At 44.6% G+C, this 13921-nt stretch overlaps 1 protein-coding gene and 1 pseudogene across 6 annotated transcripts in view; one reads left to right on the top strand and one right to left on the bottom strand.

Annotated features, from left to right (window-relative positions):
• fbxw9 (F-box and WD repeat domain containing 9) overlaps window positions 1–7483 on the top strand; it is a 38718-nt gene extending 31235 nt beyond the window's left edge. For 5 of the 6 annotated variants that reach the window (XM_063035654.1, XM_063035656.1, XM_063035652.1 and 2 more), the window contains exons 11-12: window positions 2001–2066; window positions 3820–7483. In XM_063035654.1, coding sequence (XP_062891724.1) covers window positions 2001–2066; window positions 3820–3894 — 141 coding nt within the window. In that variant the 3' untranslated portion in view covers window positions 3895–7483. The remainder of the gene's footprint in view (window positions 1–2000; window positions 2067–3819) is intronic. The other variant, XR_010016372.1, reaches the window with a different exon arrangement.
• A 64-nt stretch (window positions 7484–7547) lies between these two features.
• Window positions 7548–12302, bottom strand: LOC134339480 (guanine nucleotide-binding protein G(I)/G(S)/G(O) subunit gamma-7-like; annotated as a pseudogene).
• Window positions 12303–13921: the final 1619 nt, after the last annotated feature.

Raw genomic sequence — 13921 nt, 5'->3', positions numbered from 1 at the left:
TCTTGGATGGTGCGGCTGTAACGAAACCAAATTTCCCTCGGGATCAATAAAGTATATCTATCTATCAATCTTTTACTACTTGGCTCCCTCGTCTTGACTGGACAGCGTTGAGACTGGGATGAGCACAATGGGCTGAATGGCCCTCCTGTAGAGTAACAGTTTTATTTTACTGCCGTTTAGGTGCTCCATTTAGGGCTTCTTTTACCGGGTCATTAGCTTCTCTCAGTTTTCACCGCTGTTGGTCTTGCAAGTCCCAGGTGGAGACTCAGGAATACCATCGCACTCGGATGTAGAAGGATTCTTCATTGCTGTTTCCATAATAATTTTATTTTATCAAATCAGGGCTGTTAGCCCTGAGCTAAACCCTGAACCTGAGGTCTGGTGGACCACTCCTAATCTGGCCTCTACTCTTTGACCTGTTGGGCATGGGTGACCCTACCAAAAGCCAAAACACAAGGCCCTCACACCAGATACCATAGTTCTCCAGGTTATTGAGGCACACAACTTTCCAATCAGAAAAGGTGGCCCTCTTGGAGGAGGATAACAGAGTATGAAAGTACTATTCCTTGTATTTTACATTACAACAGCCTTTGTAGATAAAATCAGTTAATCTGTTCATTTAACCCTAATTCCCAAATAATAGAAAGGGCACAGATTAATCTTGTTTCCTATTGGTGGCTAACATTGGTGTAAGATATCAGAAACCACAGAGGATTTATTATATCTGGAAGTCCTAATGAACTCATCATGACAACTCATAGTGAGATATCATTCAGGACCTGGAACCTTGTCTGTGGAATCAGGTTACGAATCGTGAAGGCTGGTTCCAAGGGAGCAAGTGGTAGCCATTCAGTTCTTCCAGATATACTATACCATTCAGCTAAATCCTGACTGGTCTTTTTTTAATTCTAAATTCATTAGTTTCATAACCTATTAACTTACTGCCCGTTACACCACAGTCATTTAGGGCAACAATGAAAGTCCTCCATCTCTGTCTATATAGAAGGATTCTTCACTGGAGTTTCCACAACAATTTATTTTGACCAGTCAGGGTTGTTAGCCCTAAGCTGAACCCCTGAACCTGGAGAAATGGTAGACCACTTTTAGTCTGGCCTCTACCCTTTGATCTGTTGGGCATGGGTGACCCTACCAAAAGCTAAAACTCACCCTCACATCAGCCAACGTAGTTCTTCAGGTCATTGAGGCACACAACTTTCCAACCACAACAAGGTTGTGGTCCTCTTGGAGATAATCTATTAAACTCATTCCAAAAATCTTCATATTTTGGAAGACAGTTTGTGATAAAATAAATTCAGTGACTACCTCCTGGTGTTAAGATTGTTCTGTTTAGTTTGGCCTTGGGAAACTTTTCTCTGGCCCTCTTACTGCAAACGCTGGTTAGATCTTCCCCTCTCTGGCAGCAGAACACGTGGTCAATGTTCCCTCTAATTTGTAATCTCAGTGTGTGCAAAAATCTTGTGCTGTGCAATTTTTGCCCAGTGACGACAACAGGTGCACACTGAATATTTAAGTGAAAGTAAACCTGAAGCTGTTATAACGACAATAATCTTCCAAGTCCAATTTGTTGTTCATTGTTTTCAGTGTAGCAGTTTCTACTGTTTCATTAAGCCATTCCGCTTTAAAGAAACTGACAATTCTTTTGAGCTTCACGCCATTTGCTTCTTGAGTGAAAAGTATAAATAAGCCAGTTCTAAAATCTGCAGACAAGTCATTGCAAACTCTACATTGCCAACACTGTCCGCATCAGAAACCAGAAAAGGAAATGTGAGTGTGTATGATTGTGAAATATATTTAACATGCCAACGTGATAGAGGGTGACAACCTTTTGTGCGCTAGTAGCGAAAGATGTGTAAGCGCGCGCGCACCCTAGAGAGAGCACTGCAAGTGGTTTATCCAAGTTTGTGCCCCAACCCAGAGCTCCAGCACCCTTCTGATTTACTGGTGGGTTTCTGTAATTGTATGTGTTACTTTGTCCACAGGTGCACGTGCCAACGGCGCCACCTCACACAATTTGCACTTTACCGCACAATGACGTCGTGAATGGGGTGAGTACGATATCTGCACGTGGCTACTCCTGAGTCAGTACTTAAGGTTTGGTGCTTACTTGCTGCCTGTTTCTCAGTATGATAGTCTTAGACACTGATGATGTGGGCAGAGGGTGGAGCCGTGGAAGGTGAGGGTTCAGAGGAGGATCATGATCCTAGGAAGAAAAGGTTAAAGTATGAGGGGAATGTGATGGCTCTTGGCCCATACTCGCTTGAGTTTAGAAGAATGAGTTGGGCGGGGGGGGCTGGCGCTCTCATTGAAAGACCTTAGAGTGGATGTGGAGAGGATGTTTGCTGTGCTGGAGGAGTCTAGGATCAGAGGGCACAGACAGAGATGAGGATATATTTAGCCAGAATCTCTGGAATTCATTGCCACAGACAGCCGTGGAGGACGTCATTGGGTATATTTAATGCGGATGTTGATAGGTTCTTGATTAGTGAGGGCGTCAAAGGTTTCAGGAAGAAGGCAGGAGTAGGGTTTGAGAAGGTTAAGTCAGTCAGTCATAATGGAATGGCAGAGCGCTGGATGGGCCAAATGATCTAATTCTGCCCCTCTGTCTTCTGGTGTTACGTACTTGAAGAGTATCTAGGGCAGGGGCTCCCACCTGGTGTCCACAGACCCTTTGCGTAATGGTATTGGAACCACAGCATAGAAAGGTTGGGAACCCCTGATCTAGGGGCTTTTGGCTCATCCAGGGACAGATCAGCATGCCACCAGTTCCTGCTGAGCTGTCTGAGCGTCAGGTCTGGCTAGGGTTAGACCAGGTTTGGATCTAGGGTCTCTTGGCTCATGCAGGGGAAGATCAGTTGCCCCTACTTCCCACTGGGCTGTCTGGTGAGGACCAGGTGTGGCTAGGCTCTGTTAGCACTCACCCATGTGGAAAATGGACGCTGGGGTGAGTTCAGTAGTAAGCCAGCTCAAATTGATTCCAAACCTGAAGTAGGTTTGGATGGGATTTTGTACCTTTGCAGCACTCTACTGCAATGGGAGGAAGAGGCTGGTGCTACACAAAATCCCGTTATTGCATGGGAGGGACGTCAGTATCCCTGCATTCTCCATATTGCAAAAGAAGAGGGGATTCAATATTCCTTAAATTCTCATACCAGTGTGCAGTGGTGGGGGAATTGATATCTACGAAGTCCCTCACAATGTGAGAGGAGATGGGATCTCTGGAAAAGCCACACTTGGTGAGGGTAATCAACATCCCTGATTCACCTGCAAGGCAGTTGCGAGAAGAGCCAGTGAATGTGTCAACGTTAGCGTAGTGTTAAGCGCAACACTCTACAACAGCCAGCTGTAAGATCAGCGTTTCCTTCTTGTTGCTGTCTGTAAAGTTGATATATTCTCCCCATGACCACGTGGATTTCATTTAAGTGTTCTTGTTTCCCCCTTCTCTTCCCCCCCCCAACTCCAAAGACATCCAATTAGGGTTAGTGAGTTGTGGGCATGCTGTGTTGGCACTGGAAGCATGGTGACACTTGCCGGCAGCCTAGCGAAATCCTCACCGATTGGATTTGACAGAAATGACACATTTTAATCAATCAATCCATAGAATTCCTAGATGAGGCGGGAGAGCGGTGAGCGTGGGTATAAATTAGTTGGTAGCCCATGAACGTTTACACAAGTGGGTGAGGGAGGGCTGAGTGTCTGTAGAAATGGAGAGAATTCTGTGCAGAAAGGGCATGGGGAGAGCTGTATATTTTGGATTGGGTGTACCCTCTGCTAATGCTGGAACGGTGTTCTCTGCTCCAGATAAGTGTGGAGAAGGACGTGTTGGCAGCAGCTTCTGGATCCATGTGTGTGGAGATCTGGAGAATGACCAAGTGATGAGGATATTGGCTTGAGCTCAGTGTTTTGGTTTCTGAAGAGCAGCACAAGGAGGTCTTCAGCCCCTGTCATCATCAGCAAGGCTACAGGTGGTGTCAGGATCTTCAGTAAGAACCTCCACTGGCGTCATATGACTACAGACAACACCCCCATCATTTTCCTAATGCATTAAATTCCTATTGAATGAGACACTTACACACTAATATTCTTCCTGTTGTTGCTTGAATCTCTCCTTTCTCTTTCTGGGAGTGGAAGGTGCTAAGAGAGCAGAACTGGACATCAAGAGCTGGTTGTGATGTCAGTTAATGGCCCTGTCATTATATGCCAAAGTTTGACGCTACTCTGGTTTAGATCAACTTTTCGTCCTGCAGAAATTCCAATCAATGTTCTGGGATCCTTCCACCTGCTTCTTTGACACTCATTCAGAGACCTGAAGTTATAACTGCATGTTTAATATGCACCTATTTTGGTGAGGGGCTTAGCAGTGGGCTGGGAAAGGTGATACCCTCAAACGTTAAGTGACCAGTGGTGGGATGTTTATGGTGGACATTCTGTCTGTTTTTCAGGCTGTGTACGCTGAAGAGCAACTCTTACTCGAGATTGTGCTGACATCTGGATGAAGAATCACACTGTAAAGTTCCATGGCATCACACTACAGGCCATGTAGTTCACTCCCACCCTCCATTTCTCCCCCCTCTCCCTCTCCATTGGTGAATCATTTCCTCTGGGATTACAGGGATTGTGCCTGTTCTGTAAACGGATTTAGTGCGGGTAGTTACCCTTCATCTTTGCCTTACCTGCAAGTTAGCACATCTGCCTGAATCAGAAAGTTGTGGGTTTAATTCCTACGCCAGTGACTTCAGCACAATAAACTAGATTGACTGACACTGTCGTGCAGTGGTTTTGGACGATCCCTCTGCTCTTCATGTGGGTTCAAAATAACTGTGGCAATGCCTCCGACTTAGTTGTTCATAAAAACCATATCCTTGCTGACGTGCAATTCTGACGCTAGTTCTATTTGCCTGTATGCAATCCTGGTACCTGAACTTTTCCTTGTATACGGCACCGTACACAGAACGAGCTATGGGTCTCACCGTGATGAACCGACTTCAGCATCATCAACCAGTCAATCTGAATGTGTCCTTAGAAACATAGAAAACCTACAGCACAATACAGGTCCTTCGGCCCACAATGCTCTGCTGAACATGCACTTACCTAGGGTTACCCATAGCCCTCTATTTTTCTAAGCTCCACGTACCTGTCCAGGAGACTCTTAAAAAGACCCTATCATATTGTATTATGACTTTTCCCCGTTATCCTAGGAAAAATTAACCTCTAAGCCAGTACTCCAGAGGCACATTATCTGGCCATCCAACATCTTGTTACTTGAGGTGTTCAGGTTTGTGCAAATCAGTTGCCAAGTTTCCCAGGCAGCACAGCCTACTGAGAAATGGGGCTTTGCGTCGGTTGGAATCTGTGCATAGGTTTCACCATTGTTCTTCATTTCTCTGAGGCTACGAAAGACACTGGATAAATGTATCCATGAATGGATTCCTTTAGCACTCCTTTTTGGGACAAGGTTGGTCAACTGAGATTGGAGCTCAAGGCAGGCACTTTGATATCATTTAGGTAACAGAACCCCAACTTTTTTTTTTCTCCCTATGAGGCCACAAATCCTCCACCAACTGACGTCCCTGAGAGCTGCGATTTTAGGGTAGAAAAGCTGTCCGTTTGTCTAGACTCTGGCCTAAGACAGATCTGTGTGGCAATTGCCCAGCCTTGCTTGAATCAGGTGGAGACTAAATCTCTTTGCGGATAAGATATGGCTCTGAACAATATTCAAGTGGAGCTGGTGAGTGGAAGAGGCGAAGATGCGGAGATGGTACCCAAATAGCAGAAAGAAACTTAACATAAGAGAATGCTGTAAATTTAAATACTTGTAAGCGTCTTTGTTTTAATAGTTGTCCAACTGCATTCAAGACTTGTTCACTTTAGTCTGAGGAGGAGGAAAGGAACATTAGTGTCCTGTACTTGGTCCTGTTCAATGCCCTAGGCTCAAGAGGTATTGCAGATGCTGGCAATCTAGAGCAATACACACGACGTTTATTCCCATGCCCAATCTGCTGAGATCCTCCAGCACATTGTGTGTATTGCTCTGGAATATCTGTTCACTGTATGCAGTTTTTGTGCCTGTACATGTCGCTGTGGTGGAACTCTACTTCCAGCATGGAGGCAGAGACACGGAGCTGCAACATCAGGTGTAATGGAGAGATCGGGTCCTATTAGAAGTGCTCTTCCTTTACTGCATCCCTAGCCCTTAACTGGTGACACAACATCGGGAGGGACCGTGGTGTAATTGAGCACAGGAGGCTACAATGAGATGCTGACTAGTTAAGAGATCAAACTATGACAGGGAAGTGACCTTACTCGAGCTCATTGACTGCTGGCCTGAATCTTTTCCAGAGCTGTGGGCCTTCAGTTTCCCACAGAGAGTAACTGTATAAATGAGGTTATCCTGCTCCACACTGCAGTGAAAGCACAAGTGGACACAGTATTGAAAGTGCTGAAAAGCAAAAATCTGCAGATGACAGAAATCTGAAACATAATCGGAAAATGCTAGAAGCACTCAGCTATCAGTATTTCTGGAGAGAGGAAGAGTTAATATTACATGAAACATTAGCTCTGTTTGTCTTTCTACAGATGCTGCCTAATTTGCAGCATTTTCTGAAATCACTGATGAATCCCCAGGCTGTTACTGTGTCCCGTGTCTCATCACTGGATAACCCACACCCCATGGAGAGGTGCACACAGGGCCCAGAGCTGACGTGTTCCGACCACAGGCGTGTTTTTTTTTGGCCTTCTGCTCTCACAGATGCCTCAGATTCAGAAGGTCAGCCGCAGACACTATTGCACTGAGGGTATGCTGTGTTGCCAGTGGGACAGCAGTGGGGTTGTGACATCCACTGCAGGGGGCAGCATTGAGAGTGTGTCACACTGTTGTATGGGATTCAATAAAACTCTATCTGATCACATCACTCTTCTTGTGAGCTTGCTATACTATTTCTATCACTACAAGAGCAAATTGACCTTAGAACCATTCAATGCCTATCTTTAATTTGCCCTTTGGTATTGATTTTCACCAGTAGACAGCCCAGCTCCAGGTTAGACATGTCATAATCTTGAAGCTTCTTGCTGGTATCAATTCATCAGTGTCTACACCCTCACTCCTCAACCCAGTTTGCATTCTTCCCCATCCCTTTTCCATCACCACCATTCTCTAACAATAAATGTTTCCTGTTCACCCTTCTTGGAGAAGCAACATAAAATTCTGGATAATTAACTGGATCTTAGTGTCTGATTATCTTCGTGTTATCCCTCCTCACCCTGACACTTTGATACCTTTTGGATTCAGTCTGCTGCTGTTGAACTGGGGAGGTCCTGCTGCTGTTGTGGAACGTGAGGAAACTGGGGCAGATGCTAATCAAATAACTCATCACCTCTCGCTCCTTATTGCTGGAGCACTCTCAGTCATGACAAACAGAAGGCTGAAGCTGAATGAAATGTGACAAAAGCCTTTAATTTCCAACAATTGTGCATCAAAATTGATCCCTATAAACTGCATCAGCCTCAGCGCCCCCCCCCCACCCCTCTGTCTGCGTTTCTGCCCAGCCCCCAGAATCCTTGCTAACTAGGTCTGCCGTCAAGGCTGATGTCAGAATGCAGCCTGTACTCAGGGCAGTGTCTGAGGTGAACAGTCAAATTCTGGGCAAGTAGGAGGACACAAAGGCCCTGTGTCATTCCCACTCCAACTCAATTCTCTGGGCAAGCTATAAAACAATTGACATTTGCAACAATTGTGCTTGGGTGATTTCCTATGTTTCTAGAGTTTTTTTTCCCGCCATCACTCCTCAGTCTTATGACAAGCTCCTTTCCCTTTGCAACCTCCCACTTTTGAAAGGATGGTGAATACATTACCCAAAATGATGAGGAATGAGAGGCTGATTCTATTAGGATAATGCAGGAATGGATTGTGGTTCCAGGGCATGTCAGGTAGGTGCTGGGTGTCGACATGTGTCAGTAAGGCTACAATATGATGCAAGGCTTCTTGTCTTTGAAAGGATTCTCTGAGGTTGGGATTCCTGTCAGCAGTGGGTCTTTTGTCGTGTGTTCCTCGCAGTAGTTCATCAGGTCTGTTGCAGCTTTTGAAACCTAGAAGAGAAATTAGGTCAGAGAAAGAGAGATGGGGTGATGCTAGCATGAGGGGTGGTAGACATACACCTAACTCAAACTTCTCTTCCCCAATCCAAAGTTATTGACCATGAAAATGAGATTAAAGTCATGAGTCCTGATGAAGTCTGGGCTTGAAACGTCGACTCATAACTCTTTTCCATCGATGCTGCCTGGCTTGCAGAGTTCTCCAGCATTTTGTGTGTGTTGCCTTAAGGTCGTGGTGCTTGAGACCTTTCACAGCTGATCTTGCAGGGAGCAGCCTTGGAGCTGGTTCCCCTGGTAGTTAAATTGTCCAGCTTACCAGCAGCTCCTAACTTTCTCATCTCTGGTACAAGACAGTATGACTAATTATGAGCATTTTCCCTCCCTTTTCTCCCCCCCCCCCCCCCGCCAACCCTCAACAGTAAAATCATCCCCGGAGCCTGGCAGAACATAAAGCCAACAAATCTCATTAGAAATTTAGGAGAAATGTGGAACTGTTTCACAAAGACTGTCACTGAGGAGAATAGTACTGTCATGTTCCTGGGGACTCAGAATCAGATCTAATATCACTAGCATATGTTGTGAAATTTGTTGTTTTGCAGCAGCAGTACATTACAATACATAAAAATACTGAATTGCAACGCAAATATATTTAAAAATTAAGTAGTGCAAAAAGAGCAAACAAATAAAAAGAGGTATTGTACGTGGGTTTATTGTCCATTCAGAAATCTGATGGCAGAGGGGAAGAAATTTCCTAAAATGATGAGTGTGTCTCTTCAGGCTCCTGTGCCAGCTCATGATAGTAGCAATGAGAAGAGAGCATGCCCTGGGTGATGGGGGTTCTGAATGATGGATGCCACCTTTTTGAGGCATTGGATAAACAAATAGGGTGACAGGAGTAGAAAAGAATGTGCTGATAGGAAGAGAGGTGGTGAAGAAAGATGGAGCAATATCCCGCTTGTGATCAATATCCACACCAGTTTTTTGACTGATGTATGAAATTGATCAGAATTTACTTCATGTAGCTTGAATGGAACAAAATAGGATGAAGCAAGCTTCAAAATGTACTGAATTACTGCGAGTTGGAAATTTATTTATTGAGATACAGCAGGGAATGGGCCTTTGAGCCACGCTGCCCAGCAGTATCTGATTTAACCCCAGCCTAATCATGGGACAATTTACAATGACGAATTAACCTACCAACCAGTCAGTCTTTGGACTTTGGGAGGAAACCCATGTGCCATGGGGAGAACATACAAACTCCTCGTAGGCAGCGGCTGGAATTGAACCCCGGTTGCCTGTACTGTAAGGTGTTGTGCTAATCACTACATTAGTGTGCCGAAATGAGATGATTTTAGGATTAAGTTTAAAAATGTAACCCGCTGTCTGATTTTTAAAAAGTCCTTAAAATCCAGGAACATGTCTTCTCTGCTTGGATAGATTTGTCATTGATTTTATTTTTGTTTTTCCTACAGAATTACTAACAATCCTTTGCCTGTTTTACAGCATTTGCCACTGAGTTTGAATCTAATCCCAAATTCTTCTCTGCTGGAAATCAGTGAGCCAGTCGAAGGCTGCACCACAACCACACAGTCAGGGTGTTGTCTTCTTAAGCCCATCACCCATACTGGGGGCATAGGCTGCGGACAGCATCTCGCCAGATTTCTCTGTCCTGTGCCCGTTTATTTTTATCCTTCCTCTCCCAGGGAATAGATCTTTGGAGCTTTTGTTGGTATTTCTGTTGCTCTGGGTTCTTATGGGGATGGAGTTGCTGACCCCATGCCCAATCCTCCTCCTCTTGCAGCTGGGATTGGTCAGGGTGTCCTCTGCTCAATGTGTCCAGAACTACTAGATCAGTATCGTCCACCCCTTCCACAGTCACTCACTGACTCCCTGCTCCCTTTCACCCAGTCCATCACTGAATGTCAGCACCTGTTCCTTGGTCTATCCCTCACTATTCAACACTGTACAATACTGTCACCACAACTTAATGGTACTCATGTGGCCTAATTAAGATCCGCTCAGCTAATGGTACCTTCCCCTTTCTTAAACCCCAGTGCTTGGTTTGGATAGTTTTAATTGCTACGTTAACCCATGGTACAGTTTTAAGTAATTTGTGTATCTGTGCTCCAAATCTTTCTGTTCCTCTACCCTGCCCAGTCATTCAGTAACCTGCCTATTTTTGCACCAAAATGTACTACCTAGTATTTATGTGTTGATCTTCACTTGCCAATTCTGCAGTTACTGTTACTGTATTTTGCTATTAGTCTACTGTCCAGCATCTACTACCCCGACATATTCTCCAGATAATCTTTTGACCAATTGGGACTGCTAAGGTACCTTAATCCTGTCGATGCCAGCCTCCATCCGCAGCTGTTCCACTGCCTTCCTAGTGTGAGCAATGTAGTTTGCTGTGACCGCCTTTGTGGACATTCTTGAGCCCGTGTGAAGTACAGTTAGCAAGTCCAGCAACAGTCCTGTGGGAGGCAAAACAGGGCAGAACTCAAGGAGCAAGTACAAGTAAACACAAGTGTCCACCTACAAAATATGATCAACATCTCAGCATTTGTTGGAGTAACAAGCTCCTGTGAAACATGGCCCCTTGTGTTAAATAATTGGTTTTAATCTCCCTCTAGACACTTGGCGAGATGGATTAAACCAGAAATGCCCGAAATGGAGGAAGGTTGGCTACATTCTGGGGTATGACCAATGTCTGAATGATGGTATCAGTTTTCAGGGGCTCAGTGAAAGACAGATTAACAAATAGAGAGCAATTAATCTGATCTCCCCGAACACAGCATCTGTCTGGGTCAGTGTTCCCAATTCTCCATCTATGTCTTCCCCAATCAGACAGATCTGCTGGGTCTGGTTTAGCAGTATAGTGATTTTTGTCCACGGTGTGAGGCTCAGTGATGGACTTCCTGCCCCCTCAATATTGTGCCCAATTCCAAGGTTTTTCTAAAGGTGCTGGCACTTCACTGCCCTCACCCCAAACCCCTGGGAGTTTGCTGATTCATTTGTGGCTATGCTAACACCACCTTATTTGACTAGGCAAATAATTTTGTCTCCAAAAGCAGCTATGGGCCAGAACTATTGAACATACGACTGCATTGATTCTGGTCTGAGAATTGTACCAACAAGCAAGAGATTCTGCAGATGCTGAAATGTTGGAGGAATTCAACAAGTCAGGCAGCTTCTACGGAAGGGAATAAACAGTTGGAATTTTGGGCTGAGATCCTCGGGTCCTAGCCCGAACTACCAGATGAAGGATCTTAACCCAAAACATTAACTGTTTATTTCTCTTCGTAGATGCGACCTGACTTGCTGAATTCCTCCAGTACTTTGTTTAAAATTAGACTCAATGATCACTTTATTAGGTACAGGAGGGGAACTCAGTGTGCTGTTGTGCTGCTGTACCCATCACTTCAACATTCACTGTGTTGTGCATTCAGCGATGCAGTTCTGCAATCCACAGTTGTAATAGTTCAACAGTTTCATTTAGTATCAGAGAATTTATAACCTGAAATTCTTACTCTTCACAGACAGAAGAAATTCCCCATAGAATGAATGACAGGAAAAATGTAAGAACCCAAAGCCCCCTGCTCCCCTCCCACGCACAAGCAACATCAACTCTTTCTCCTCCCCCCCCCATTTATTCTAGCATAAAGCATCAGCATTCTCACCACCCACCATGCAAGCAACAACAAAGCCCCCCCCCCAAACGTGGTTATTTGAGTTACTGTCACCTTCCTGACAGCTTGAACAAGTCTAGCTTCTAGTTTTTTCTGACTTCTCATTAACAAGGCATCTTTGCCCACACAACTGCCACTCAGTAGTGTCTGAGATACTTAAACCACCCCATCTGTCACCAGCAATCATTCCACAGTTAAAGTCACATTTCTTCACCATTCTCCTGTTTGATCTGAACAATAACTGATCTCTTGACCATGTCTGCATGCTTTTATGCATTGAGTCATTGCATTAGATAGTTGCATTAATAAGCAGGTATATCTAACAGAGTGGCTATAGAATATATACTTACTCCTCTCTCACCTCCTTTTGAGAATATTGAAATTAGCTCAAAAAATTCATTCCTACTCCTATTAGCATGTCTTACCTTCAGGCTCCTATTGTTCTTTCTGTCTGAGCAGTCCCACAACAGGAGATACCTTAGAGAACATCCAGCACAGATGTTTTTTGATGGATGTCATCACAGAATGCCACCAAAGTCTCAGAGCAGTTGCAGTTAGTGTGGTGTACTGTCCATTAGCAACAGCATTTCCCATAGATTTATCACCTCTAGCACTGCAAGCTGTCTGACGATACTCCACCGTAGTGTAATCAAAAATAAGGGGGTTAGGGTGGGTAACTAAGCTTTGTTATGGATATCTCAAGATTGTGAAAAGAGGTTTAGGGAAAGTGGTGGTGGGAATTGCAGAGGAGGGAGACCAGTAGCAGAGAGATGAAATCTGAGAAAGGATCAAAACTGGGACAGCATAAATAAACGGTAAGTTATCTGGAGGTAACATCAGTCTTGGCAGACGAGCTTTAGGCAGCGATGAGTTGGATTTGTTAATGACCAAAGTTTTACCGTACTTTATCAAGTTATTCAAATAGCAGTGATTATATTAATAAGATGTTAACAACAGTTTGTTAATTGACCACGATTAGACAGAACTACATACCTGAGGCAAGGGGCGGTTTCCAGTCTCTGCTTTCCCTCTTCAGAGCTCCGTATAGATAATGCAGGTAAATCACTTCAAATGGGAACCTGATTTTCCTTTGAAGGGAGAATCAGAGAGACGGCAGCTTGGAGTCGAGTCCTCTGACTGACTGATACACTACTGCTGCTACTGGGCAGGGCTCACACTAAGCCACCAGCCCACCTCCCTGCCTGATTTATTTGCTACCTGGTGCTTCAGAACGGCAGCTCACTCGCTGAAAGCTGCCTGCCCACCAAGGGGTCATACAGTTAAATGTCAGGCTTCAAAACAACCCATCCCTCCTCCTGCTGCTCTTCACTTATTTATAAAGTCTTTGTTTTCAAAATGAATCCCCTTTGGAATTCTTTTAATCCTTGAGGAGCCCCAGATCAGTTCTCCTGTTCTAATGCTTCAAGGGGTGTCTGTGACAATAAATGTTGGGAGGTGGTTGATAAAGATATTAACATTCCCTTTGGATTTGTTGATTTAAAGCTTCCTGTTCAAGTTCTTCACCTTGCACTTCACAAGAAGCTAAAACCATCTGAACAGAGGGTCCTGCAAAGCTCCCACCTAGCCAAGGCACAGGCCACTGTGAAGCCCAGATCCAAACCTCTTGGCCAGGGTTGCTCTGAGGTGCGTACTGTGCTATCGGGGAGGAGAATTAAAACCCAGAGATCTGTAGAACTCTGGAACAAAATCTTGAAATAGCAGAAATACTCAGCTGGTCAGACAGTGTCTGCAAAAGGAGAGTTGAGTTAATCTTATAGGTTAACAGCCTTTAATTTGTAGAAGGCTGCAGAACGATAGTAGCCATTGGATGTGAAAACTGGTTAGAAACATAGAAAGCCTACAGCACAATACAGGCCCTTAGCCCACAATACTGTGCCAAACATGTATGTACTTCAGAAATTACCTAGGGTTACCCATAGCACTCTATTTTTCTAAGCTCTATGTACCTATCCAGGAGCTTTTTGAAAGATCCTATTGTATCCGCCTCCATCACTGCCGCCAGCAGCCCATTCCACACACTCACCACTCTCTGCCTTTTTTAAAAAAAAAATCACCACTGACACCTCTGTACCTACTTCCAAGCACCTTGAAACTGTATCCTC

Source organism: Mobula hypostoma, chromosome 29 (genome assembly GCF_963921235.1).
Source record: "Mobula hypostoma chromosome 29, sMobHyp1.1, whole genome shotgun sequence".
Classification (NCBI taxonomy): domain Eukaryota; kingdom Metazoa; phylum Chordata; class Chondrichthyes; order Myliobatiformes; family Myliobatidae; genus Mobula; species Mobula hypostoma.
This window is presented reverse-complemented; position numbering and strand designations above follow the sequence as displayed.